The sequence below is a fragment of the Trematomus bernacchii genome, unplaced genomic scaffold, assembly GCF_902827165.1.
Source record: "Trematomus bernacchii unplaced genomic scaffold, fTreBer1.1, whole genome shotgun sequence".
In the NCBI taxonomy this organism is placed as follows: domain Eukaryota; kingdom Metazoa; phylum Chordata; class Actinopteri; order Perciformes; family Nototheniidae; genus Trematomus; species Trematomus bernacchii.
In genome coordinates this window covers 13,371,563-13,399,100 of record NW_022987720.1, presented here as the reverse complement: position 1 = coordinate 13,399,100, position 27,538 = coordinate 13,371,563, and the positions used below count along the sequence as shown (strand labels likewise).

The window sequence follows — 27,538 nt, the reverse complement described above, 5'->3', positions numbered from 1 at the left end:
GGTTATCCCTGCCCCCCCCCCCCCCGGCTCCTGCTCCGCGGTTCACCTCCTCAGCAGCACCCGGCCTGTCGCATCCTCTCCCTGGCAACGGGAGGAGGAGGCTGCCCGGGATGAGGGAGGGTCCCGCTGTCCCACGTGCCCTCCTCACCGCAGACACATCTCTCTCCGCTTCCCCGTGCCATCATTTCCGCATACCACAGATTGACATATACATCCTCACACCCATATACACCCAAACTCTCCCACGGAGCAATGCATCCGAAGCGCGCACTCTCCCTTCCCCTCACTATTTCCGCACTGATCAATATATAATTTCCGCCATAGGTCCGGGTTATGATTCGCGTTTGATACTTCTGATATGCTCACCAAAGTCTCGGTGTCTGCCTGAGAAAGGGAGAGAGAGAAACACAGAGAGGGAGAGAGATGAGAGGACCCGCATCATCAGATGTTTAGCAGATCCTCTCTCGCTCTTCGCCGTCATTCCTGCTGTGCGGTTCTTGGTCTTTTTCCTCCCTACCGTCGGCCGAGTTCGTGACATTGTTGCGGCTCTCGATGTTGTAATCCGGGGGAATATGTGAAGATCATGCTGGCGGTGTGGTGCTTCATGGTCTTTGCTGCAGTGGGCGAGAGGCTTGCGGTATCAGGTAAGAGAGAGAGTGAGGGAGGTTTGGATAAAGAGCGGGAGCACCCTTTTTCGTTTCCTTTGCATCCACAATTTTTTTTCACTTGCACCAGCACTTTCTAACCCCGGCGATTTTATTGTAGGAGTCACCGGGTGCCAAGCAGCACTCTGTCTCCGAGGCGATTGATTTGCTGCATCAACACATTCCCATCGCAGCCCCCCTCGCATATATCCATAACCATTACCAGCGGTGTTTAATTCATATAAACGCACAATGATATAACCTGTCAAACACCAGTTACCGTGTTTTACAGCCTGTCTAAAGATTGCTGAAATGTGAGGCTATGGCCCTGTGTAATTATTAAGATGGGCGTAAGTCTACAATATAGCCTAAAAACTATAGCCAATTGCCACATTCATTATTTCCTACAATATCTTATTGTGGCCATTACATTATAATAGATCAGTGACAGATTCAATGTTATGAACTAGTCAGTGTGATAAATTAGGTCACCATACAATTAAAGAAACAAACACTTATCTCGGTCATCCCACATTGTGTTTTATTAAACAATATATCACCTTTATAATGTTCACATTACCAGCCCATTTAGACAGGTGTGCGCCTACATGGCCAACACACCCTTGCTGTGAGTTTCTCTGTTGTTCGTCCTGCAGGTGTGGACAGGAGCCCAGTGCAGGATGGAGGCATCTGGGACTGGTTCACCCCGGCAGGGCAGCCGGACAGCGGGGACACTGCCATCGAGGTCACCTATCCAAAGCGGCTGGTCCAAAAGATCGAGTCGGAGGGGGAAATGGCTCGTGACTACTTGGATACCAGGGTGAAGAACAGCACTGAGAACACTTTGGTAAGTTCTAACTAACACAGCTTTCGGCATCAATTATTTCTCATATCCCCACTTCTGTTCATTTTCACATTGGTTCTCTCTGAAATTCTCAGTTCAGTGGTCGTAGTGTTTTAAGTTTTTTGGGTGAGGAACATCAATGGGGCTTTGATAGGGTTTTAAGAATCCCCCAGCAAAATCAGGAGTAGATTGGTTCATTTTCTTTCTGGACCAAAATCACCTGGAGCGGGGGCTTGCAGCTTGATATGCAGTTTGTGAGTTCAGGAAATCATTGAACATGTTTTATCTAGTGCTCAGTATCATCATACAACCTTACTGAGGAAGATTCACTATTAGGGACATTGTAGCAAGTGTGTGTGCACATATGTGGGTGTGACATTAAGACAGACTGTTACTCCGCTGGTGGGAACCACATTGTTCCAGTGTCTGTAACAGTGCTGCTGAAGCTGTACGGGGATGGCAGGGCGGTGTTTTGCAGCAGACTCCTCTCTGATTTTGACCTAGTTAGTCACTGAAAATACCTTTGAATGTCCACCGTGAAGTAATATCAGCTGAGAGGACGCACACACATAAATTGTGTTTTTTTTACAGCCTTTTTCTTCTGCCTAAACTCAAGCCAACTTGAACCTTTAGACCTGCTTTCTCTTTTTACCGTGCAAGCTCTGTAGTAAATGCACGGTTTACCAACGATGTCTTTACATGTTTGTGTGTAGTGCCTCTCATCTTCACAAAGCTTAGCCCGTCCTGAAATATTGACTCATTATTTCCGATCATCCGGCTGCTGTGCTGAGCCCTCCACTTCTTCATTATTCAGTGGTGTGTTAAAGTATGTCCCCATTACTTATAAAGCAGGCCTGTGTGAGAAATACTGCATGGCCAAAGAGGCTTTAGCAAACCCCCCCGTTTCTCTCTTTTGGTCATGCTGATATGATGTTGTTCATGTAACTGTTATGAGAGAGCACATTAGGGTGACATGATTAAAGACTATAGGTAAAATGAATGTTATTGCCCCTGGAGAGGAAGCTACTATGAATAAAACACGACAGCATCTAACATGAGACATTCAGAATATACAAATGAGGACACTGTTCAAGTATACAATGTTTCAGAGGTCCATGTTTTAGCTGCTGCTCTTCTCCAGACCTGCTGTGTTTTGAAATATTAAAGACACTTGGAGTGAGGGACATGATACATTTAGAAGCAGCAGGGGATCATGAGCTGACCCTTTTCTTTCTCTTCTGTCACATCCTGCTGCGATGAAAATTGTTGACACAGTGCTTTTGCCGTACTTGTTTTTGTTGTGATACATTCTTTTTGTCCCTAAAAAACAAATAATAAGATTCCTTTCTTTATGTTTTATTTAGCATAAAGACTTCATTTCTGGTTTAGCACAGTTGATATGCTGTTCAAGGATAGCTATATTATTGGCTGGTAGGTTGGTAGCCATTATCTGAAATTGATTTGATTGGTTTATTAAAGCCCTGTATGTCATTTGTGAAACAGTCATTTGAAAGGTGAAAAAAAAACACTCACTGTGAGAACAATTCCCACGCTTAACATAAAGAGGTCATTCAACTTCCTTGGCATTACTTATTATCTAAAAAGTAGAAGGGGACTTGTTGAGTCAAGCCCTCTGTCAAGACCCTTTCCGTAACAAAACAATAATGTGTGTATACGCAGCATGATTCAGCTCCAAACATGTACCGGATTCTTACTTGGACTATGATACAGCCTCCCACCAAAGTTTTATGAAAACTAAGTTAACTAATACTTTTTCCTTCATGGTAACATTCGCGAGAGCAGCTTCTAAATGGAGCTGTTTTTGTCAAGAAGAAAGGATTAATCTCACCTTTTGAACAACCTTAATTAGAAGTCCTTCAGGTGCCTAGCAAATTTACATTTGAACATAGACATCCTTCTGAGCAGATAAATAAAAGGTTTGGCAACCACCTTAAAGGTAGGGTAGGTCATTCACTTCAGAAACACTTTTTGTTATATTCCATGCAATGCTCTTAACATCCCGATAGCAATGAATATATGAAATGCTTTGACAATAAATATATACAAATATTTCATCTGTGGAAGCCGTGGCGCTGTAAAAAGCAAGACCAATTATCTTCCCCGGCCCGCGGCAGATAATTGGATGGCCTACCTGCCTGTCAGCCTTCCATCTCGTGCACAAACTTGTCTCGTGCCCTCATTGGTCATGTGCGCGTTCGTGTGTGTTGGAGGAGGGGCTCTGTAAGGAAGTCTGAATGAAGGGGCCTTTTTTTTTCCGGCTGTGTACTTTCAAATTCTAGCTTACTCGAGCTGGTTTCTCCATTCTTACCTACCTAAGAGCAGTCACACTTTATGATCTAAACACAAATATAAAGCTGTGGAACACGGCACTGTACAGAGACAGAAGCCCCTATAGACAGTAACAAGACAGTAGTAAGAAGTCTGTTGTCCATGCTCACTGGAATGATTCCTGCAAAGTGATGCCCAAGACCAGGCTCAAAACCAGAGGGCACCGAGCCTTCGCAGCAGCTGGCCCTAGGCTCTGGAACACTCTGCCCCTCCATGTGAGGTCGGCCCAGAGCCTAGGGGTTTTTAAATCTACACTTAAAACTCACTTCTTCTCTCTGGCCTTCTAGTCAGAGCGGAGCACGACTCCTGACATTTCCCTGTGTGTGATTTTTTATTTTTGCTGTTGTATTTGTTGTAAAGTGTTTTTATTGTATGTACAGCACTTTGGCTCGACCAAAAATCGTTTTAAAAATGTGCTATATAAATAAAACTTGATTTGATTTGATTTGATTGTAAAAGCCGGTGATTCACTGCAGCCTGGTTCCTCCAGACTGAGATCAAAGTCCAGAGCTGCTACAGAGACACACTGTTCAGTCTGCAGTGAGCCTTCCTCTCTCCTGGCCCTGCTGTCTCCTCACCTCCTCCGCCAGATGTCCATCAGGGGCAGCATGGCTGAATATAGAGTAGACCATAGAAATTAAAACACTAAACTGGATTCCAGATCATTAATGCAAATGTTGAAAAAATAAAGACTAAGACAGCACTCCAATTTGAATTTGTAAGATTACCAGTCAATATTGAAGGCAATACTAAGAAATCAAATCTGTGCTGTCCTAGTCTTTCTCTTTTTGAATTGGGACGATACCAGCAACGTTTTTTCCTCCTCTTCCCATCCTCTTACGAAATCCTAGTTTAGCTCTTTAACAACCATAACTCTCTGCAGTCAGGCCTGCCTAAATGCTGGCGGCCATTGTCGATCAATGGAGACGTTATCAATCATATTATTTCAGCTGCCGAGTTGCTAAAGCGCACACACTATTGAATCTGCTGTATTATTCATGGCACTGTTTTCACAATCACTCTGTGGCTGTTATAGAGCGACTCTCTTATCCACAATTGTTTTGTTACACTTTGATTTATCAACTATTTAATTTGTCTCGCTCTCTTTTTGTTTTTTTTCAGCCTGTCCACTTGGCCCAGAGCTATTTTCAAGTGGAAGCGTTTGGACACACCTTCACTCTGGACCTGGAGCTAAACCAGTTAGTATTACCATCCAAAAAAATCATCAGGTCTGCCTTTTTGTACACGCTTGTAACAGTAGGTGCTCCTAATCCACTGCAGCTGTACTCATTAGCATTTACCAGCACTTAAGCAAATGCACTTAGCGCCTCTATTTTGCATGACAAGACGGGGAATACCAATGTGGCAAACACACAGACACACACTGCTGCGTGTTTATGAGCTTCCACTGATTTTATTAACATCACATGTTAATATGTATTCTTTGTGAAATACATTTGAGGGGAGGTTGAGAATACTCATAATTTTGATAACCAATTTTGATGACATGGTGATTGAGATAATGCTGTTAGGGATGTTAATGGTGTCTCTTCTCTCTTTGCAGTCACCTCCTGTCTTCAGAATATGTGGAGCGGCACTTTAACCATGATGGCAGACCCTCACAGTCGATGGTAAGACTGATTGTGTGGGGTGGGGGTGTGTACTGACACGATTCTAGTGAGTTAACTTGTCTTTTGGCACAAAGACTTCAGCATATTAATGCTATGACCAGAGTGGCAGTGCAGCGTTCAGTTCTTTGGCTGCAGAAACTGAGACTTTTCACATCTTACACTGGTGCTGTTGCCATGAATATTAGAATGAAATTAAAGTTAAAGTGTCAGATGCAATGCCTCACCAGAGCTCATTACACAACACCATTTGACTTAAAAGGGAATTCAAAGGCAATTATCATGGTAATAAAAACAGTAACAGAAACGATAAAAGCCCTACATGTATAAAAACATCTGCACCAATAAAAGAGAAGGGTGAATTCATATTTGATATGAAATATATATTTTAGGCTCATCTAACACAGATCTGTTTGGTTAAAGTCTCGATTTAGCAACAAAAGACATTTTCTTTTTATCTTTCGAGGCTGATTTTGATGTGATGTTTTATTAAAGTTTGATCTAATCTTCTTGTTTGAACTATTTATAGAAAGAGCATTGTGTGCTCTCTGCTTCAAAGTACACTACCATGTAGCTGTTAAGATGATGTATGTTACCGTGCTGCACATACGTGGGTTTCTCCTCTCAGCGGAGTGCATGATGCCTCTCTGCTGTGGCCTTTCTCCGACAGCCAAGAAGAAAGGCAGCAGATGCCTGTGGTGTAAAAACCACGAGCTCAGAGAAAGAATGAGGAGATAACAGGAAACTGGATGAAAGCCTTGACATCTAATGTGATGTGCGCTTCTGAGCATAGACTAGAGGAATGTCACTGCATTCTGCTACCCAGGAGGGATGGCTCTTTTCTGTATAAATGTGTCACTCACTGCCCCCCTAGCAGTCAACCCACCCACCCAGCCACCAGCACTACATGTCCCCACCCACAATCGTGCCAAACTCTCCCTCACTCCTCCTGACCAATCACAAGCCTGTTTCCATAGCAACCAGTTAGCTCAGCAGTGTCATTAAGTACTTGGCGGTGAGGAGGAGAATGGAAGAAGAGCGAGAGGGAGGGAGGAGCAGACCGGCGAGAGAAGAGAAGGAGGATAATGAGGTGTTAGATGCCATTTAATACAAAGGCAATATAAGTTTGGATAATTTGGGGGGGTGTGTGTGCGGTCATAGATGATTTTGGTTTGTTCCCAGTTTTGCGGGAGGGAGGGGGAGGAGGCTTAAAATGTCCAGGATGGAGACCTGTGGTCAGGACAGATTGTCTCTCAGCTGGACGGTGGCCTCCCATCATGCCTCTGTGCTGCTGGACATCGCAGGTGTGATGCATTCAGGGCAGCACGTCACCAGACTGTTCTCAGTCGCCAAAATGCTTTTTTAGGGTTCCTACACAACATGGAAAACTAATGAATTTTATTCCAGTAATTTACAGTACCTGATCATTATATAGAAAAGACTACAGAGTACGGAAGGATGTTTGTGTTTCCAGACCTCTTTTTATTTTCTAAAATATAAAATGTAGAATTCTTACAAAAAAATGTAAATACAAGAAGTTTGTTTTACTGGCATTGACTCCAGAATGGTAACAATGTATGAGAGGGTCCCGCGAAACACAACATTAATACACTTAAGTTCTCTTTTTTAATACCCTGATAAATAGTGAATAGATGAATCCCTTCTGTGTTATTGTCTGGAGTGAAAGTATACAGTTACTTAATGGTACAAAAAACAATAATATTGCACTGATGTACTTCTACAGCCTGAAATCCTGTGGGTTTCTGTTGATTGATTTATATCAGTAAATAAACAGTTCTTCAATCCTCTGGCAATTATTTGGCAACACTTCATAGTCAAAATGTAACTCTTGGATTTAAAAAACATTTTGTAACAATCAGCATCAAGCTTTTTTTTACTCAGATGTCAAATGTGGTCCTAAAATAAACAGAGAGGTCTGGAAGTGTGAGTCCGATGGGGAAATACATTCAAGTGGAAAATGTGTTGTTACCCCTGCTTTTGTTTCCATTTAAAGCAAGAGGCGTTTTGTTGTTGCCCGAGCTGTTGTGGCGAGGCTGAGACACCCTGCTGAACTCAATTTGGTCGAGGTGAACCAATGTTTCTCACTTTTCTCACCTTTCCTGGTGATTCATCTTGCTCACTGTGACCTCGTGAAGCGGTGCGCCCACTTCTGAGGAAATGTTAGCTGGAGGCAAAAGCTAACGCTCTATCGTGGTTTTCAAGGTTACTAGGACAGGAAAGAGTAGAGCACGATTTTCTTTTTTTTCTCTCCCCCTGTGTTTTTCAGTTGCAACCTACCTACTAGTCATCCCATGTTACATTCTCAGATCTAACTGTGTGGGCAACAAGATTGATGATTTATTGAAGAGATCCTTACCTCCACCTTTATTGGCAGTGAAGCAGAAAAGAGTGGGGTAGAGAACAGGACACAAGTAGGTCAAAAACTGTGCCGTAAATGCACGAGTGTGGAAAGAAGGAGAGGGGAGTTACCTTTGCGGAGGTTTTCTACTCAGGGCTGACCTATTATACTATCCAATGAAGAATAAAAGTGAGCCTGAAGTGTGTCAGTAGAGGTTGTTTCTTGTGTCCACAGGGAGGAGAGCACTGCTACTACCAGGGAAGGTTACGAGGTTTACCCGAGTCCTGGGCAGCGCTCTCCACCTGCCACGGCCTGTGGTGAGCCCCACAGTAAACCTTTATTTATAATATCACATTTGTTATCCTGTTAAAAAACACATTTCCTATGAACTGTACTTCATTTACGAGTTTTCTGTCTCTTTCTGCTCTGCATCTCACCACCCTTCTCTTGGTTCCTAGCGGCATGTTCTCTGATGGCTTCTTCTCTTACGGTATTGAGCCTGTTCAAAATGGAAGCAATCAGGTAAATCAGTGATATTAATACAATGTTGAGATCTGGATGTTGAATTGTGAGGTACTAATGTGTGTAATGTCATCTGTATTTATTGTGTTATAGGAGGATGGTGCTCACTTACTCCGCAGGATGCCTGATATCAGACTTTCCCCTCACTGCACAGGTAAATTACTGAATTTAAAACAAACTACTGACGCTCGCATCACATCAGAATAATACTGCAAGTATTTTTTCTAATCTTCTCATCTTAATTAGATTTTAATATAACCGCAGTGCCTCAAGTTAGATTTCACTTCACTCCACTGTTGCAATCATTTCAAATTCACTGTTGCTTAATATTTCATAGGTACTGTTATGTCACTGTACAAAAACACTCCAAAATGTTCCTATATACAAAAAGTAATTATTTTCTCATTGAGGTCAAAGAGAGGAATTCTTCACATCAGTGAAAGAGAAAAGTTAACAAAGGCGTAGGTTTTATGTACTGTAGGAATAACAATTGTTGAATACAAAGCCGTAGTCAATGGTCCTAATACACCCATGTACAATTCAGACAGTTATTTTGATTAATTCAGAAGGGTTGATAATTACTGCCACAGCTTTTAGATTGGGATCTTTAAATCTTTGACTGACAATGTAGATACAAATATTTGCACTGTACCATACAGCATTTAAAAAAGTAGTGTTGCTCTGAGTGCCTGGAGCTTCTCTGTGTGTCCAGACTGTACAGAGGACAGTGAGTGGGATAGCAGAGGAGGTGATGGTGATCACGACAGACCGGACCAAACCACAGAAGAGCAGGTGTCAGGGGGGCTGAGGCGATCCAAGAGATCTGTCCGCAAACCCTCTGTCCAGACTGAGACCAAATATATTGAGTTGATGGTGGTCAACGACAACGAAATGGTTAGTAAAAAAGTACTCTTTCCGGTTAAGATTGTTTAGACGTCAGATCTGCACTGGTGGTCTTTGTCGTACAGAGAAATTACAATTGTCTGAGTCAATGAGGCTGTTTAACAGGACCTAGATCTAATAGGGAGATCTGGAGACAAATGAAAATGAAAGCTACATTTTGGCTGCCGGAGACATTGGATGGATGTATAAATGTATGAACAGATGAATGAATAGATGGATGGATGGACTGATGGTTGGATGAATTTACGGATATATGGATGGATTGGATCAGTTATATATTTGTTTGTCTGTATTCCTTTGTGTGTGAGAGATTGAAGGAGATCTCTCACACCATCTGTGTATCTCTGTGTCTCCACAGTTTGTACAGCTGCGTCGCTCCAGCAGCCAAACCAAGAACTTTGCCAAAGCAGTGGTCAACATGGCAGATGCGGTAAGAGCTTTGTTTAACAGTCCTCCTTCTCTTAAACTCTGCTTGCTCAGCACACAGCCACCTGTCAGGAAGTGTGTGTTTATTTCCAATGATTCTTATTTCCAATGATTCATGCCAGATAGCACACAAGAGTGTTGACAGCACAGGTGTCGCACCAACAAAGCAGGAAAGTGATGGCGGTTTTTCCGTCCTCAGATCTACAAGGAACAGTTGAACACGCGGATCGTGCTGGTTGCCATGGAGACCTGGACCTCTAAAAATATGATGCCAGTAATGGAAGATCCTTTGATAACGCTGCAGAACTTCATGAGATACAGGAAGGACAACATCAAAGATCAGAGTGACCTCGTCCAACTTTTCTCGTAAGGCAATTGAAATATCTGGAGATTTAAGGCTTGGATGATTTTTGGGTGCTTCATACGTTTTATTCTAAACGATGGTATCTTTTCTTTGCGCCTCAGAGGGCGTACATTTCACAGTAGCCGCAGTGGGACGGCCTACACCGGGGGGGTGTGCTCTCTAACAAGAGGAGGGGGCATCAACGAGGTGAGGGAAAGCTACAAATATATCTATTTTCCATTGTATATTAGAACATGAGGTTTATCTGAATCTAAGTTTGAAAAAGGTTTTTTCTTTTGAACCAGTCGAGTTCAGAGGTACAACTGTTGGTAAAGTCTGTTTCCACATTGCCAGGTTTAAATCAAGAGATGAAGAAATGTTTGCATTTTAAATATTATAGGTTTTCAAATTAGTTTGTTAGCTAATCTTGATTTAAAGAAATAGTTTGACATTGTGGGAAATATGCTATTTAAGAAGAAGATTTATAAGAGATGATTGCTTCTGATCTCTCTCGTGTTTAAGTAAAACATTTATCTTGAACCAGCAGTACGTTAGCTCAGCATAAATAATGGAAACAACTGCAAACTGCTAGCCTGCTATGTATTGTGATATTGATCTTCTCTTGCTAAAATCTTCCTCTAATCCTGATTTGCAGAACATCATGTTGGTAAAAGCCTAGTTTCCTTACGCGTTTTATATCAGTGTTGTCTCCATCTCACCATAAAGCTCTCCTGTGTGGACTCTCTGTGTGATTGTTGCAGTATGGGAATGTAGGAGCGATGGCCATCACTTTGTGCCAGAGTCTCGGCCAGAACATCGGCATGAGGTGGAACAACATGCGCAACTCTGCAGGTAAAAGATAACCGTGAATGTGGATGGGGGAGGATAGAGAAATCTATAAACTAATGGTAGAACTGAATTAATTATCAAAGCAAGAGGGTAGGATCAGTGGGGGAAGGATGGAGGCAGGGAGGGAGAGCATTGTGGGTAACCTTGTCCAGCAGGTCTCGTCTGTAATTAGACTTTTCCATTAGGTGATTAGTCACCTGCCTCCAAGAAGGCGGGGGTGGGGGTTAGAGCCTCGCTGCAACTGAACAATGTGCTCTGTGATTAATGTTGAAGAGCCATCAGGTCCATTATTCAATGCCAGGAGCGCACACTATAGGCTCTCCATTTATCTGCCAATAGACATCAGTTCTATTCCTTTCAGATCATACATCTTCCTCATGAGCTGCAGCATGTGAAGTGTCACAGCTCGGATGTTAAATGCTGATCTAAGTTATTTATTTGACATTATTTATTGAAGTTTCTGTGCTCTTCTTCGTCCTGGTGTTCCTCACAGGAGACTGCAGGTGTCCAGACGCCTGGCTGGGCTGCATCATGGAAGACACGGGGTAAATATCCTCATTATAGCACACTGAACTAAACAAAAACAAAACATAAATCTCTTCTCTGTTTGTTGACACAATTAAACAGCAGGACTGTTTCTTTTCGCATTCACCCTAAGCTGTGATTTGTTCCGTTAATTTCACTCAATTAGAGAATTAAACACCTGTAGCAGAGGGATGCTTTGACTTTTACTCGGTCTTCAATGAGCCATGCCTGTGATAATCACAGCTTGGATTTCATGCAACAGGAACATGTGTTGATATGTCAAACATCAGCATGCTAACCAGGAATTACATATTGAATTTGAAGTATTTACTACACAGTATGCATGATTTAGATGTGTCTCTGCAGACCAGATGGTGCAATACAGATTTGAATTATTCATTTGTATAATATCCTACTACAGATCATGCAATTACTGTCCGATTGCAAAGTGATGGGACATTTCTGCCACGTCCTGGTCTCAATCTCTGTCTGCGCGTGTGTGTGTGTGTGTGTGTGTGTGTGTGTGTGTGTGTGTGTGTGTGTGTGTGTGTGTGTGTGTGTGTGTGTGTGTGTGTGTGTGTGTGTGTGTGTGTGTGTGTGTGTGTGTGTGTGTGTGTGTGTGTGTGTGTGTGTGTGTGTGTGTGTGTGTGTGTGTGTGTGTGTGTGTGTGTGTGTGTGTGTGTGTGTGTGTGTGTGTGTGTGTGTGTGTGTGTGTGTGTGTGTGTGTGTGTGTGTGTACACAGATACTATCTTCCCAGAAAGTTCTCTCGCTGCAGTGTTGATGAGTACAGCCAGTTCCTGCTCCAGGGGGGCGGGAGCTGCCTCTTCAACAAGCCAAACAAGGTGAGGGGCATGATGGGATGTGGTGAGAGGAGCGGCCTCTCTGCATAACATTTTTATACTAACGAATTTTATGACATTCTCCCTCCGACTGCCCTTTTTCCAAAACACACTCAACTATGTAAATCTGCTTGTATTATTTGATGACTAATATTTATTTTTACTGTTATTGCTTTCTGTTTTGTATTACCATGTAAAGTGTCTCTTATTATTCAAATTGTAATAATACAGACTATTATATTTAATTTTGTATTATTATTATATTTAATTATATTTCTAATTATTATAATTAGTGTTATTATTATTTTTCTTGTGGTCTCATTTCCATTGGAAACACATATTTAAATTGAATTTCTTCCCTTCTTCTTTACAATAATTCATATTAGTATCTCTGCTCATCTCCTATACAACTGACACATTTCCTCTCTTGTCCATCTGACTCCCACTTATATAAATAAGTGCTGATATATGTCCCTGTCTGTCTCCATCAGCTGTTGGATCCTCCAGAGTGTGGCAATGGCTTCGTGGAGCCGGGGGAAGAGTGTGATTGTGGATCCCAGGTGGTGAGTACCCAGTCGGACACCGTGCCAGCTCTTACTGTAAGCTGTTTTCTGGAAATGAGCTGAAGTTTTGTTTTGCATCTGTGGCTGCAGGAGTGCGCCCGTAGCGGAGGAGCCTGCTGTAAAAAGTGCACACTTACCCACGATGCCATGTGCAGTAACGGACTCTGCTGCAGCCGCTGCAAGGTGAGCCCACTTATATGACAGGGGATCAACAACGGGCACCAGATGTAAAATGATAGGTGACAAATGAAAGGAAAAACCACCATAAAGTGTCTTAGTTTAGAGTCAGGCTACTACAAGCCTCGAGAATAGCGGCAGTGCATCTTCTTCAAGTCTGTGGAACTTTATGGGAGGGATAAACACCAGTCCTCCTCCACCACATGTTCCCTCATTTATATATACCAACTTCATTTGATCAGGTAATCGTATTGAGATCAAGATCTCTTTTGCAAAGTACAGCAGAAATAAAACCAAACATCGCCAGGCATGTGAAAAGGACATAAAGCATCAGAGACAATCATAGTATAATAGTTTTAATAGGATCAAATTAAGAATAATTGCTCTATTATAAAAACTATGGTTTTGGAGATCACTTTCATGATGCTCTCTAACTGTGAAACTGGGTTGTGATCTGGCCACTTCAAAGGACAAAGCATTCGTATTCACATCATTGTTATACTCACCAATTATTCAGTGAGCCCTGGCACATGGAGGTATCTGTATCTCATTTGCTACTCTGCTCTTTTATTCAGGTTTTTCCATTAATGTGACCTGTCGGGTTAGAAAATACCACGTTTGAAATGCCTCCACTTAAAATAGTAAAATGTGTTGTGCATGCTGTAATTTATTTTGGACCACATTTAGAAACCAGGCATCCTGTCAACTACTCATTAAGTTCAACTGGAATAAAAGGCAAAAATAATGGAAATGTTTAATGAATATTTCATATCCAGCATTTTCCTGATTCCTTTTCATGCTGTGACATAGTATGAGCAGAGAGGCGTGGTGTGTCGAGAGGCTGTGAACGACTGTGATATCCCAGAGACCTGCACCGGAGACTCCAGCCAGGTACAGATTACTGTTATGTAATACCAATGTGGGGGGGGAGAACTACAAGATTAACAATAGTATTCAGAACATGAAGTACTTCTCTTCTCTTGCAGTGTCCTCACAATGTGCACAAGCTGGACGGCTACATATGTGATACGAGTCAGGTAAAGGCAGGTTTGTTTTCTAGTCTGCTGCTCACTCTGAGTTATGATGTATTCTTGATTGTTGTTACCTCATTTCTTCAGGGCCGCTGTTACGGAGGACGATGCAGGACTCGTGATGGACAGTGTAGGGGCCTCTGGGGTTATAGTAAGTATATAGAGCACAAGAAGATTATAGTTGTAAAGGGTATTTTTTCTTATCTATGGCTTTGTAGTCTCATTGTCCTTTTCTTTTTCCTCCCAGGTTCAGCAGACAGGTTTTGTTATGAGAAGCTGAACGCTGAGGGGACAGAGAAAGGAAACTGTGGTCCGGGTCCTGAGGGCCAGGGCTGGCTGCAGTGCAACAAGCCGTGAGTTTGCTGATCATTTCATAGAAGGATAAGATGTTGTTGTTTTTGCAAAAACTGTGCTGCCTCAGCTGCATTTTGTGCAGTTTTTACCAAATGGTAGTAAGCTAATTCCATGAAAAGACCAAAACTGCTGTTAGCTGATTAATGACCTACAATTAAACAAATAAAAAATGTATGTATTACATACACATGGAGGATAATTAGTAAACTGCCTGAAACTATGTTGCAAACAAATCCTTTGTAATAACTCAGTCACCAAAATAAGCTCCATGTGTTAGCTCTAGTTCTTGACTTGAAGCTATTTTTTTTATTCAAGTTGAATTCTGTGAACAAAGCCCCCATTGTTCTCTGACATCACTCCTCCTGTGTAGGGATGTTTTATGCGGCTTCCTGTTCTGTGCCAACGTCACCATGAAGCCAAAGTTCGGAGACCTGCAGGGGGAGGTGACCAGCTTCACCCTCTACCACCAGAACAAGTACTTGGACTGCAGGTCAGTGGGTCACATTATATCTGATGTGTAGTTCTCCTCCTGCTCTCCCACCTGTCTCACATGTTTGATGCTCCCCTCAGAGCAGGCCATGCTCTGCTGGAGGACGGCTCCGACCTGGGCTATGTGGAGGACGGCGCCCCCTGCGGGCCCAACATGATGTGTCTGGAGCGACGCTGCCTCCCTGTGGCCGCGTTCAACCTCAGCACCTGCTCGGGATCCACCTTTGGGCGCATCTGCTCCGACCACGGGGTAAACAATAGTCCTGAGCTCACAACTCAACATTTACAGTCATACACGTTACATACACCATTAAGGTATACCTGTGCATCTAAAACAACAGCCTTGTCATATTTATGAAACTCATTTTGGTGACAATTAGGGGAACATATATCTACAGTATTTGTATTAAAGTGGTCATAGTTTAGTTTATTCATTTCATTTTCAACTTAAAATTTAAATTCACATATAAACCATTCATAAAAAAAATATGAGCCATTTCCAAGTTAGGACAAACCAAAGCAAATGTATGTATGTATACACTGAAATTAACCCTTAGATGCATAAGTGGGTATTTTTTGACCCGGTGAGGTGGTTTTCTTAGAGTATCTTTGTAATTACATTTTGTTATCATTTAATATTCCAGCTATTCCTCAAAAAACATGTTTTGGATATCATGCCATTCAAATTTTAAATTTAAATTTAAAAAAATTGTAGTTCTTGTATTACTACCCCAAGCTTCAATAAGTGGGTCAAAAATGACCCGCATGCATTTTCTATGGAATTTCGTTTTTCCAAAAATATAATACTAAATATTATACAAGTGATTTCTCTTAACCACTCGCCAGGAAAAGGCTAGTCACTGTGACCTTTTTACCTGTGCTGGACTATGGTGATTTGATCTATATGAATGCACCTGCCCATTGCCTGGAAAGGTTAGATGCCGCCTATCACAGTGCTCTGAGATTTGTTACTAACTGTAAAGCACTTACTCATTACTGTACCCTGTATGCCAAGGCAGGTCTGCCTTCACTTACTGTTCGGAGGCTCAGTCATTGGTACATATTCATATATAAAGCCATGCTGGGTAAACTACCTTCTTATATCTGCTCTCTGATCTCACAGAGAGTCGCAAGTAGCTATTGCCTGAGATCCCAGGATGTGTTCTTATTACATGTGCCAAGTGCTAGGACTGTTTTAGGTACTAAAGCTTTTATGTGCGCTGCTCCTCTGGCTTGGAACACTATGCAAAAAACATTGAAACTGAGCATTTTGATTCCCTTGCATCATTTTAAAGCACGGCTGGATGAAATGTTATTGGCTACCTGTCACTCTGAATAGGTTGCTAATGTATACCCCTGTAATTATGTTGTGATGTCCTTTTTGTTTTCTGTTGTTTTTATGTGTAACTAATGTACCGCAGGTCTCCCTTGAAAAAGAGATCGTTGATCACAATGGGATTTTTTAACCTGGTTAAATAAAGGCTACAAACAAACAAACAAACCAAAATGACAAAAATGGCATAAAAACACATATTATTCTAATACGGGTCCTTTTTGACCCACTTATGGAAGAGTGTCCAGTCACTCGTGCATCTAAGGGTTAAGAACAAAAAGATATATATATATAAGTAGATTATTTATACTCAAAGCTCCCAAGTTCCACCAAGAATATAGTGTCTCAACCTTATACTTAATTAGATGCATTCATAATCTATTGCTTATCATTTTCAAAGCATAACTATGAAAAATAGTAATACAAAATAACATAGATCCACCCAAAGAAAAAAACCAACCTTAAAACAGTTTGGCTTCACATAGGAAAGAGTGACATATTTGGACCAGAATGACGCATTTCACCGACTTCATACTAACTAGCTACATTGTGTTTTAAACATTGATGTAGTTTAAAGATCTTTCTCTGCTTGTCTCTTCTTAGCAGCTATTATTGAACACCACACTAATCTCTCCTTCTCTCTCTGTCTCTCTCTGTAGACCTGCAGTAATGAAGTGAAGTGTATCTGTGACAGGGACTACACAGGCAAGGACTGCAGTGTCTTCGACCCCATCCCAGAGCCAACCGTCCCAACAGGCCCAGAGAAGAAAGGTCCATACCCCTCCCCACCTGCCCATGTCTCTCTTTCTGTCTGCCTCTCATACCCCCCTCATAGTCTCTACCCATCATCCCTGTAGCTTCTCTATGTACTGAGCAGAGCACAGTATCTCATCCTTTTAAACACACAGAGTAGTTCTGCTGATGGTTGTAAGTCAAAGGGGATACTTTGGATTGTTTAAAGTGGGTCTTATGATGCTCTCATCCATAGTCAGTGTGTGATCTACAGTAGATGGTGGTTGCACGGGCACAGGAGCAAATAAACGTGCTGCTGAAGATGCAGCAAAAGTTATTGTAGCAACCTAAAAGAAAGGCCAGTTCTATGTCTGTTTGAATATTTTCACCACTTCTCCTTGCTGTCAGACAGTTTTTCTTCAACATAGAACTGAAGCCGTTATATTCATCAACGCTTTCTCAAAAGCCACCAGACTTTATTGACAGAAACAGCACTTTAACCTTGCAGAACAAGACTGCCTCGATCATTTACTCAGCTTGTGTTAATGCGTGACTTTAGCTAATCCGAAATAATAAAAGTCTCAAAATAAGGCGAAAAAGGGAGTAATAGAGCAGCAGCTGTTCTACAAGTTAAAAGGACTGTTTTTGTCAATATAGTCTGGTGGCTTTGACAAGAGCATAGATAACAGCAGTGATAGAAAGTAAGTTAATGCACTTTTTGCAATTTTGACCAATGTGCATAAAGATGACATACATGTTGATTGTAATACTTTCGTTCTTTTTTTGAAAAACAAAAACGTTACTTGTAAATCGACTTGTAATCGAGTATTTTAACACCATAGTATCTGTACTTGTACTTACTAAATGATCTGAGTACTTCTTCCATCACTGGATAACAGCTTCAGTTTCCCTCAGGCTGTCTGACAGCAAGGTTAATCAAACCTGCCTAACATAGACAACACTGATTTATTTAGGTGGGCTGTTTTTTATTTGCTCTTTCTCTGTCTGCAGGTATCCCACCATCTGCATTTCTCTCTCTCTCTCTCTCTAGTTGTCGTTGTTGATGTACAGTGTTGATGCTGTCCTCTAACGTGTGTTTTTTAGTGGTGTTGTTTTGTTTCTGCCCCTCCTCTTCCTCTTCCGCACCCTTCCTCCCTACTCCTTCCTCTGCGCAGGTCCCAGTGGCACCAATATCATAATAGGGTCCATCGCAGGTGCTATTCTCCTGGCAGCTATAGTCCTAGGGGGGACAGGATGGGGATTTAAGTAAGAGTTCTGGCATGCCTTTGTGTACCTCGTCTGCTTCTACCTAAAGGACCCCCGCTCCTCCCACTCTCACTCAGAAACACTAGATGCCCGTTTGCAACTCATCGTCCAACCGGGGAAAGGGAGTCAGAGCTTGTCTGTTCTAATGCTGCTTTTAGCGCCAAATTCCTTACGCAACGTCACACCGTTTTCCATTAATAAACCCTGAGGAACACCATGTACCTCTCCGTCCCTTTTAGTGTAAGGGCAGGACAGAGACATTGATCTGCCAGAGACTGCTGCAGAGCTTCTCTTGGATCCACTAGATTTATTATCTTTTTATGAAAACATTTAATTAAATAGGCTTTTTCTGAAATATGTGTTTAACCGTTGGTGCTCCCTTAGCCCGCAATACCCAGTTGTTCTCCTACAGGCTGCATCCTAACCCCTAATGCGCTCATTCTGCTCTGTTCTACCTCTGCATGTTGCTCTGGTTCAATCCTTACACTCTGATCTAAAAGGACTGCTCTTAATCGAGGCTGATGAAAAGCCTTGTTATTTGAAGACAAAATGTTTATAACTGATGGCATGCAGCCAGTCCTTTTAGGGCCAGAGGTAAGAGTGTGTGCATGTGAGAAGCTGTACGAAGTTATCCGAATGAGACCTTGGGCTGAGAGAGAGAGGGGGGGGGGGGGGCTGAAGGGTCAGTGCAATGACTCCTGTACATTCTGCATGTGATGCCATCACTGTAATCTGGCTAAACATGTTTTGGAGAGGACTGGAAGATGAATAATGGGCTGAAGGAATTACTGAGATTTTTGTTAAATCTTAAAAGGGAAATAAAATATTCATTCAGATTTCATATGCAAATTCAAGTGGCAATATATCCGTTCTTTTGTTTGCTTTAACTTAACATTGTTGACAGGGTAATGTTTATGGGATAAAATAGCATCTGCCTTTTGAATGATTTGCCTGCTTGTTTGTTTGATTCCATGCAATTTGAACGCACTATGATCAGCTTCGTTACATGCTTCTTCAAAAAAGTAATTATTTGTGAGTTTGTCATAATTTCCTTTTGATATTGACATGTCTTTGTTCTTGTCTTTTCTCTTGACGTGTCTTCACTGGATGCAGGAACATCCGGAGAGGAAGGTATAACCTGCACAAACTTCTGATATTCTGTTCATGGAGCCGCATCACAAAACATCCCAAAATCCCTCACCATGGATCCTTACTCCATCTCAAGTTCTTCCCTTGGTTTGTCCCCACAGGGCCTCATGCGTCCTGTTCATCCCACTGCTCCTTCTGCTTTCATCCCATTCCAATTCTTGCTTAAAAAACTCACCATTCCTGTCCCTTATCCCATAATATTCCCTTTATCATCGCAAAGCAGAATAGCATTTCCCATTTCTAAATGAACTTCCTCTCCTGTCGCCTACACAGTTTGTTTTTCTTTCTCTTACCTGTCTCCGTTTTCCCTTCTCTTTCAGATCTGGCGGAGGATAAGATGTGTCTGTCTCTCTGTCTGTCTGTCCTGTCTACTCCTGTCTTCCTCCTCGCACTGTGTCCTTTTCCACATCAGAGAAGAAGGAAACAAAAAAAGAGTCTTCCACATCTAAAATTTCTCCAAACCTCTACTGATTACCGTCTCCTCCTATCGTCCGTCCTCCATCCGGGCCCTGCGGAGCTCCATTCACCAAACCAGCCAAGTCAGATTAGTTGTGGCTGCTTCCATCGTCGCCACCGAGGACTGTGTGTGGGCCCGAGCAGGGGGTCCGTCCCCTGAGAGACACCGGGGTCTTCCTCCAGTCTGGTGGCTCTTCGAGTGTGATTCGGTGTCATGTGCACCTCCTTTTGAACAGTCTGATGAAGAACATATCGACGTCCAATTTGATATCAGACTTGTCTTGCCTGCCTGTCTGGATACAAATGAATCTGGCTACCAACTGAGTCCACAGCTAAATGTTGGACAGACTGGACTTCTTTTAATAGACTAAACTAATGTAAAAGGAGCTGAATGCTTTCTTTTGAAAATGACCCAAGGCACAGTTCCTCAAAGGACAGGCCCTCAAAGTGGACAATTGTCTGTTTTAATCCACAAGTCTGGCACCATGAATTTGAAAAGAAAACACTGGACTGATGTTAGCATGTTTTCCAAAGAGTGGAAGGGCTAATGTCAACCGAAGGCTCAAAAACCAGTCAGTCACTAGCCAGATCCCAGACTGATAACCGAGTTTATGTTCATCGTTATTTGTTCTTTAAACTTGAGGCATCTTACCTGCCCCCTTACGCAAGTTTTCAGGTACAAAAAGGGAAGCAAGGTGTCATGGTTTTGGGATCATTTTAAAAACAACTGAACGTCAAAGCAGCAGAGACCGTAACTTAGTGTTTTCCAGCCGACATACATTCCACTTTTATCTGTCTGTGTGCTCACCACTTTCAGACCCAACGTTTGTACCCTCTCCCAGGTCGGATCTGTATGTCTGTTCACAGATGAATGTACGCATGTAAGAGATTTTGAAAGAAAGTAAGAATGTATGTGTGTTTACATTAGTGCTAGGGGCCGTTTGTGTCCATGTACACTTTAACACTCCTCCTATCACAGTAGATTGGCAGGTTTTTAACCTTAGAATATCATCTCTTTCTACAAACTGCTGTGGGCTGCAGCCATGGAAGGCAGCACATTAATACAGAATGAAACTGTTTTTATTTAATGTATCTACAGAAAATGAGCACTAGCCAACTGTATGCACACTTATTTGTAAATATGTGCAAGAATGACTGAATGCACTGTATGAAGATTTATTTGAAAGCTATGTTAAAATAATGAGTTGTATTCTGACAAGACATCTGCAGATCTCTCCAATATTCAACAGTGTCCATGAATCTCTCACTCTTATCATTCCAGCTGTCCCTTAGATGTCCAGGATATTTTGTACGTTTGTTGATAGCCCTGAGCCCTGGGTGAACAGCTCCACCAAGAGGCTTTGTAATGATCCCGCTGTAAATGAGATTAAAGAGATCTAGTGGGGGGGGGGGTCCAGGAGGCAGCTCGTCTGAAACTGTACGTAGGTCAGTTTGGTTCATTTGAGCTTTGCACTATGGCAGCTGCACTATTGTGATTAGAAAATGTACAGCGGTATGAAATACAATCTGTTTGATTTAAAAGTTTAAGGTAAATAAAAAAAAGAGAGGATAAATCGTATCCCATATTTTTAGACACAATCTTTTTGAATTGAGACAAAAAGAGAGAAATTAACTAAAGGCTTGTAGTTGATTTGACAATGAAGGAAAATAAAATACTGAAACATTTACAACACACCTTCATCTCTGGCTACCTTGCTTTTTTTAGGAGTTAAAAGTTCATGATTTTAATAAATGATTAGACTTTTTCAATGCTTTGGTTTTCTGCTTCTGAAAGTTCATAATTGTGATATATAATGATTATATATTATAGTGGGTATAAAAAAAATAAGGGCGCAAAGGTTTAAAATTAAACATTCATATTTTTACTTAAATTATGTACAATTTGAAGATCATCCATCTATATTTGACGGACGATTATTTGTGTTATTAATTCATGTAATAGATTTTTTTTTTTGTAAAATCAATTAACTGCAAAAATCACTGTTAGTTTCTCAGAGTCCAAACTGGCGTCTTTGATTTGTTCATTTGTCATTAAACCGGCTAAATAGATAAAACCGGTACAATTTACAAAATAAAAATGAGAAAAAGCAGCAAGACCTGACATTTGTGAAAGTGGAACAGGCATCTGACTATTTTCAACCAGTCTAAACCAATCAAATGTAGGGTTGGTGCGCCTTATACTTTTCCGATAATCTAATGGAATATTAAGTAACAAAAAAGGTATATTAAAATATTACTTTATTTATAAGCAAATTATTACAACAAAAACCCAGTTGAGGAATGAGAAATTGTTATTCAAAAGCAAAATCACCTTCCTTAAATCACAGCACAGGCATTCAGCTTTCATTAAATAAAAACTGCATAAAAGTCATTGACAGGTATTGGCATAGAGGCCAATTATTAATAATACAATAACAGTTTAAAAAGGCTGATGGCAGCCCAGACACAATATGTCAATCTGATTCCTGATCAACATGATGGATATATTTGTCGTTTTATTCTTCAGCTGGATGAAAGTACACAGCCTAGTTGTGCTTTTTCTGCAAAATACTGTTGTGCATGTCAGTGTCTGTGTGCATGGAGGTCAGCACTCTTTGGTTTGTCGCCATTAAAGGTGGAACAGAGCCAGATGAAGAAGTGTTCTGCACAGGAAGCCAGGACAGATGTCAGTCTGAAACCTCTCCTGCGTCCCACTTAGTTTTGGGTTCTTGCCACCAGTCAGCCAGGAAGGCCTCCTCGTAGTCTCCCATCCCCTCGAACTCAGCTTCAGAGTGCGGCGTCTGAGGGGAGGCCGTTTCTTCTGGACTCACCTCGTCCTTAAAAAGATAACACAAAGTACTCACAGTCAACATCGATCATCTTACATTCTTTCATTTTATCTGGCAAAAACCTACTTTCTCCTTTTCATGTCTGTAATTATGTCACTTGTGCACCCTGTAATTCAGTTTAAACTCTCTGCGTCCTCCCCCGCAGCCTCAGGTCCAGGCAGGGTGGGAGGGGCTGACGGAGTTAAATGGATGTGGCACAGCCTCAGTGGCCAACACCTCTCAGCCACATACCACACGCTGCTGGCGGAAAGCGCAGCCCCCCTCCTGCTTTCTCTTCCGCAGCCTCCCTCCCCTCTTTCTATCTCTTTCATCCTCTTAGACTTTTTTGTCCTGCTCCCATTTCCATAACCTCAACAGCAGCTTGCATTCAGTCTGCTAGTTAAATCCTGCATAGTAAAAGTTTACATCCCCAAACATATTTTAAAGAGGCTTCTTGGTGATTTCTCTTTCCTGTAGTGTGTGCTATAGGTTTGTGTTCATGTAAAGGGTCTGCAAAGGCTAAAATCCCTCCAGAGAGAGTTTCACTTGAACTTTAAAGCATGGAAACTTATCACAGTAGAGGCAGAAATCCGATAAATCTGAAAATAAGCATGATAGGGCCTCTTTAAATTATTTAATAAACAAAAGAAAAGCCCAGACTCACACTACAACATCCACTTTAGTTATTGTTGAGACAAGTTCAAGTGTCAGTTCACATTCGGATACATGAGCACCCCTCAGGTTGTCTAGTCATGCAGACAGTTTTATCTGCTGAGGTTTAGAGATGTCTGACTCTAGCCGCCACTCTAGCACAATAGAGGTTGATGGAATTTTGTTTGTGCAGTTAAAAAAAGAATCTCTGGAATGGACATCTGAAAACGTCATCAGATAAAATCATACTGATACCGCTACTTGGGGTAAGTCATTTTACACGTCTTGTTTAGGTGAAATGGTCCTTTAACTTTCATTTGTCAGATGATATATTAATAAGGATTCTGTAATATATTGTGAATTTATAGAAAAATGTATACATAGATGTATGATACACTCAACAGTTTGTCAGCTACAGTCTGGTATGACAATTAGCTTATGGTTGCTAATGTTAGCAGACATAAGGTAGATATATATTACAGCTACTGCTACACTGATTAAGCATTTAACATTATTTTTACAATTGACACTTATGTATGCAGTGGTGCCGTTTTAACAAAAGTTACAAAGGCTTGCTTTACAGACATTTTCATGGGATAACTCAATTATCCAGACATTAAGCAAGTCATCTGAGCTAACATTATCACTCTGCTGCCCAGTAGAAACATACCTCATCGTCAGTCTGAAGGTAGTTCAGTGCAAACTCCAGCATCTCTTTCTGCTTGGTTGTCTCGTTAAAGAACCTCAGGGCCTCCTGAAAAACAAAAAGAACATCAGCTCTTGTGTTGACCCCAGCAGAAGGCACGAACAAGCCAAAGCCTGTTTTATTTCACGCCGCTAAGGAAAAAAATGTTGGCCTGGTGTCCTTTTGTTTACTGCCTCTCACTGTGGAAGCCTTAAAGTATTTACAACAGTGCCACATTTGATTGAGGCTGGGGCAGCTTCAGAAGAAAAACAGCTAGTACACTGCAGCTGTTGACAACTCTGCAACAAGCTGAACAAATATAGGAAACAAGTGTTTTTACAGGAAAACATGGCTTTCTAATTACCACCCTGAGATCGTGTTAATCTTAACGCCAAGACCGCTTTATGCTATAGTTTTTCTTCTTCGGTCAAAAACAGCCTGTGTTAAATGTGCTAACACTTTCTGCTGCCTCTGGTTCACCCAGAAGAGTAATGAGGTCTTTGTTTCACTCACAGGCCGAGGCTGGAAGTCGTCTTCCTCGAGTCCCCACTGCTCCCGGTAGAAGCGATAGTACACTACATTTTGTTGCATCACCTGGTCATTACGGTCGAACAGCATGTAACTGGCTGCACACGGAGCAGCGTTCTTTACATCATTCACTGTAAAGGACCACAAAATAATATGTGTTTAAAACAATCCTACACATACTGCTGTCAAAAGCCTGAATCCAGAGTCATAGTTCTTACATTTATAATAGGAGAACTGGAGGTAGTGATACATGGTGGCGACAAACTTCTCCACAAAGAAGCCTCCAACGTTGGGCTTCAGGTGCTCTTCACATTTTACCTTACATTTCAGCACATCAGTGTAAAGATCTGGAGAAAAAACAAGCATATTATTTAGTATCTAAAACACTCTGAACAGAAACAGCTTTTAAATTACCTTCTTCTTACATGGACACACTTCAGATAAAAAATATGTACACATTTCAACTGATAGATATCACTATGAAACTTCCCCAGATGATAAGTAACATTAAAAAGTTTTTCGTCCTGAAGTATAATGGATGTTTCCTTTTCAGTAGTCTGAAAGATGTTATATAAGTCAAAGAGCCCAATATTTCAGAATTCACCAGTTCAATTAAACAGTGTTTAAGTCTGGGGTTTGTCGCCTTACCTGCCAGGGTGGGATAAAAGTCTTTGACCTCCACAATCTCATATGAGCCCTCGCAGCCTGCCAAGCAGAGACTGTACACTTCAAAGTACTGCGTGATGGCCTGCTCCATGTTTCGGGCACTGCTGCTGAAGTCACCGCTGTTGTAAAGCGTCACACTTTTCACGAAAACACTCTGGATAACAAAGAGAGACGTGTGGATAGGGATAGTTTAGCATGGGTTTAATTCGTCCACTGGATAATAACTTCAATGTTATTCTACAAACTTCATACGGCTGCTCCTCTTGGTCGATGAGATGTTCCTCCACATCAAACAGTGTCTTGTAGTAGTTCATGTTCTTGATCAGATAGGGATCAGTTGGGTTCTTCTTCAGGAAGGTGTGAGCCGCTGACACGGCCTTCTCCAAGTTGTTCATCTGAGGAAGAGTAGATACGCTTTACAATGGATATCAAAGCATTTGTGGTATTACATTCATTTAATTATGAAACATCATCTCTCATACTGACATCATCATGGACCACTGATGTCAGAATATGATTTTTTGTTGAGTCAGTGAAAAGACTACTGTGGTGCTTTATGCAGAAATGTGGTAGAAATACTGATACTTATAATAATTGCTTATGTTCATGGTTGTAAAACAAAAATAGTGAGTAAAATCAAAGTAATGTAAAAGTTTATGGGTGGGTTTTTGATCACCATATTGAGAGCTTTGATTCACCTTTGAATTTACAAGAATAATATAAACTATTCCAATTCATTCTAATTCAATGGTGTCATGTCAATAACTTAATTTAGTGTATGGAGGATCACAGCACAGTTAAAGGGCTTGTGGTGGTGGCTGTGTATTCACAATGACATGAAGATTACCTGGAGATCTTTAAAGACTTTATGAAAAGCAAAATAAGGTCAGTGTTTTTGCCTTGTAACCTGTCCCCATCACCCTGCCGGCAGAGAATAATAAGGGGTTGTTTGGGGGGAACACTGGAAGAGACGTGGCACATGCTCAACTCCGGCTCGCTCAGCAGGAGGGAGCAACAAAGCAGCAGGGAAACTATACAGCACACCGACCAGCCACATATTACCTCTCCGTGAGTCAAACTCAGTCAATGTGCTTTAGGAAACCGACTGCAAATGATTTTGCTGTGCAATAGCGCCCGTAACGCACAGCTATGGTAATGCTCAATCACATGTAGGCTACTGTATGCTACTGTTATTATACATTCTAATTACATCATAACAGCCACATCGCAATTTATTTGACATTCTTATAACATCCACTTTGGTGTAACTTCATAACGTAGGCCTACATTTATTTTGCATTCCAGTCTTTGGCACAAATGTCGACACATCAAGCCTTTGCTCTCACCTGGAAATGTGCGTACTGTATGTACCGATACGGTACTCTTTTCTCGAAACTTTCCAGTAAATCCCTCCGTGGGTATGAGATTTTAAACACTGGAAAATCCGCCTTGCACTTTTTAAGGCACGCAGCCCTCAGGAGGATGTGGCGCACGACGCGGAGGCTGCTGTCGGCGGACACAGAGCCGTTGTCCCGGCTCACGGAGCTGCAGTTGCCGCTGCAGAACGCCTCGCTGTCCCGCAGCAGCCGGTGGAGCCTCAGACTGAGCTCCAGGAACTTGATGCTCTCTGCCCATTTCTCGGCCCCGTACTGCTCCAGTGCGTAGCTGTATGAGGAGTCCAGCGGCATGATGTCCTTCTGGGGGAAACTTTTAAAGCTGTACTTCTCATACTGAGCCTGCACCAGGGCCGGGAGGAGCAGGGCCAGAAACAAGCCCTTCAGGAGCATCGTTACCTCGGCCGGCTCCAGCAGGAGTTCTTGTTTTGAATGGAGCAGGAAACTTCCTTTCTTCACCAGGGAATGTTCATGTCTGCTTGCACGTATGTGAAAGCTGCGGCAAACCAGATGCTGAAAACAAGAACTTCTGGCTATGATTTTCAAAATAAAAGTTGCACTGATTTGTTTGATGGATCTTTTTTATTTTGGGCACATTTACCCCAATTTTCACATATATATTTATAATGAAACAAGTCTCACTTAGCAGGCTGAGTGTTTTAGATATTGTATGTGGTTTGTCTCCACTCCATACTTCCACAAGGCATTCATTTAATTAAAAAAAACAGGAACATAATGTGTGCATTTATTCATCTCTGAGTAATTGTTTTTGGCCTGCAGTAGACTTCTCTATTATTATTTACTTAAATAATTTTGATCAAGATACTTATTAAAAAAAAAACTTGCAATATTAATCAGGTAAAATGGTCTCTGCCAGCCCTAAAGCCATTATACTCTTTTCAATTACCTTGAAAAAACAAGTCCTTACTTCCGGTTTACATGGTGATAAATATGTTGTGCTTGACAAACGTGAGAGCATTTGGACTGGTAGGACCTGGTAAAAA

General features: G+C 41.7%; 2 protein-coding genes across 3 annotated transcripts; one reads left to right on the top strand and one right to left on the bottom strand.

The window, feature by feature from the left end:
• The first annotated feature begins 221 nt into the window (after positions 1 to 221).
• Positions 222 to 21,523, top strand: LOC117492086 (disintegrin and metalloproteinase domain-containing protein 11-like). 2 transcript variants are annotated; one of them, XM_034142245.1, is made up of 26 exons: positions 222 to 644; positions 1,301 to 1,491; positions 4,960 to 5,036; positions 5,402 to 5,468; positions 8,059 to 8,141; positions 8,283 to 8,346; positions 8,440 to 8,500; positions 9,059 to 9,240; positions 9,608 to 9,679; positions 9,875 to 10,041; positions 10,141 to 10,225; positions 10,780 to 10,870; positions 11,361 to 11,412; positions 12,136 to 12,235; positions 12,724 to 12,795; positions 12,886 to 12,978; positions 13,783 to 13,863; positions 13,959 to 14,009; positions 14,091 to 14,154; positions 14,251 to 14,356; positions 14,728 to 14,847; positions 14,928 to 15,096; positions 16,839 to 16,950; positions 18,087 to 18,177; positions 19,291 to 19,308; positions 19,647 to 19,930. In XM_034142245.1, the coding sequence occupies exons 1-26, from the start codon at positions 584 to 586 to the stop codon at positions 19,660 to 19,662; spliced, it is 2,346 nt and encodes a 781-aa protein (XP_033998136.1). In that variant the 5' UTR covers positions 222 to 583; the 3' UTR covers positions 19,663 to 19,930. The 2 variants fall into 2 exon arrangements, with proteins under 2 accessions (XP_033998136.1, XP_033998135.1); XM_034142244.1 differs by lacking the exon at positions 18,087 to 18,177 and having other exon boundaries at positions 19,647 to 21,523.
• A 523-nt stretch (positions 21,524 to 22,046) lies between these two features.
• p3h4 (prolyl 3-hydroxylase family member 4 (inactive)) lies at positions 22,047 to 27,019 on the bottom strand. Its single transcript, XM_034142321.1, has 7 exons — positions 26,487 to 27,019; positions 25,386 to 25,535; positions 25,123 to 25,294; positions 24,693 to 24,821; positions 24,460 to 24,605; positions 23,932 to 24,015; positions 22,047 to 22,619 (listed from the first exon to the last, which is right to left on the bottom strand). Exons 1-7 carry the CDS (start codon positions 26,925 to 26,927, stop codon positions 22,470 to 22,472), a joined length of 1,272 nt encoding a protein of 423 aa, XP_033998212.1. The 5' UTR covers positions 26,928 to 27,019; the 3' UTR covers positions 22,047 to 22,469.
• Between the last annotated feature and the right edge of the window lie 519 nt (positions 27,020 to 27,538).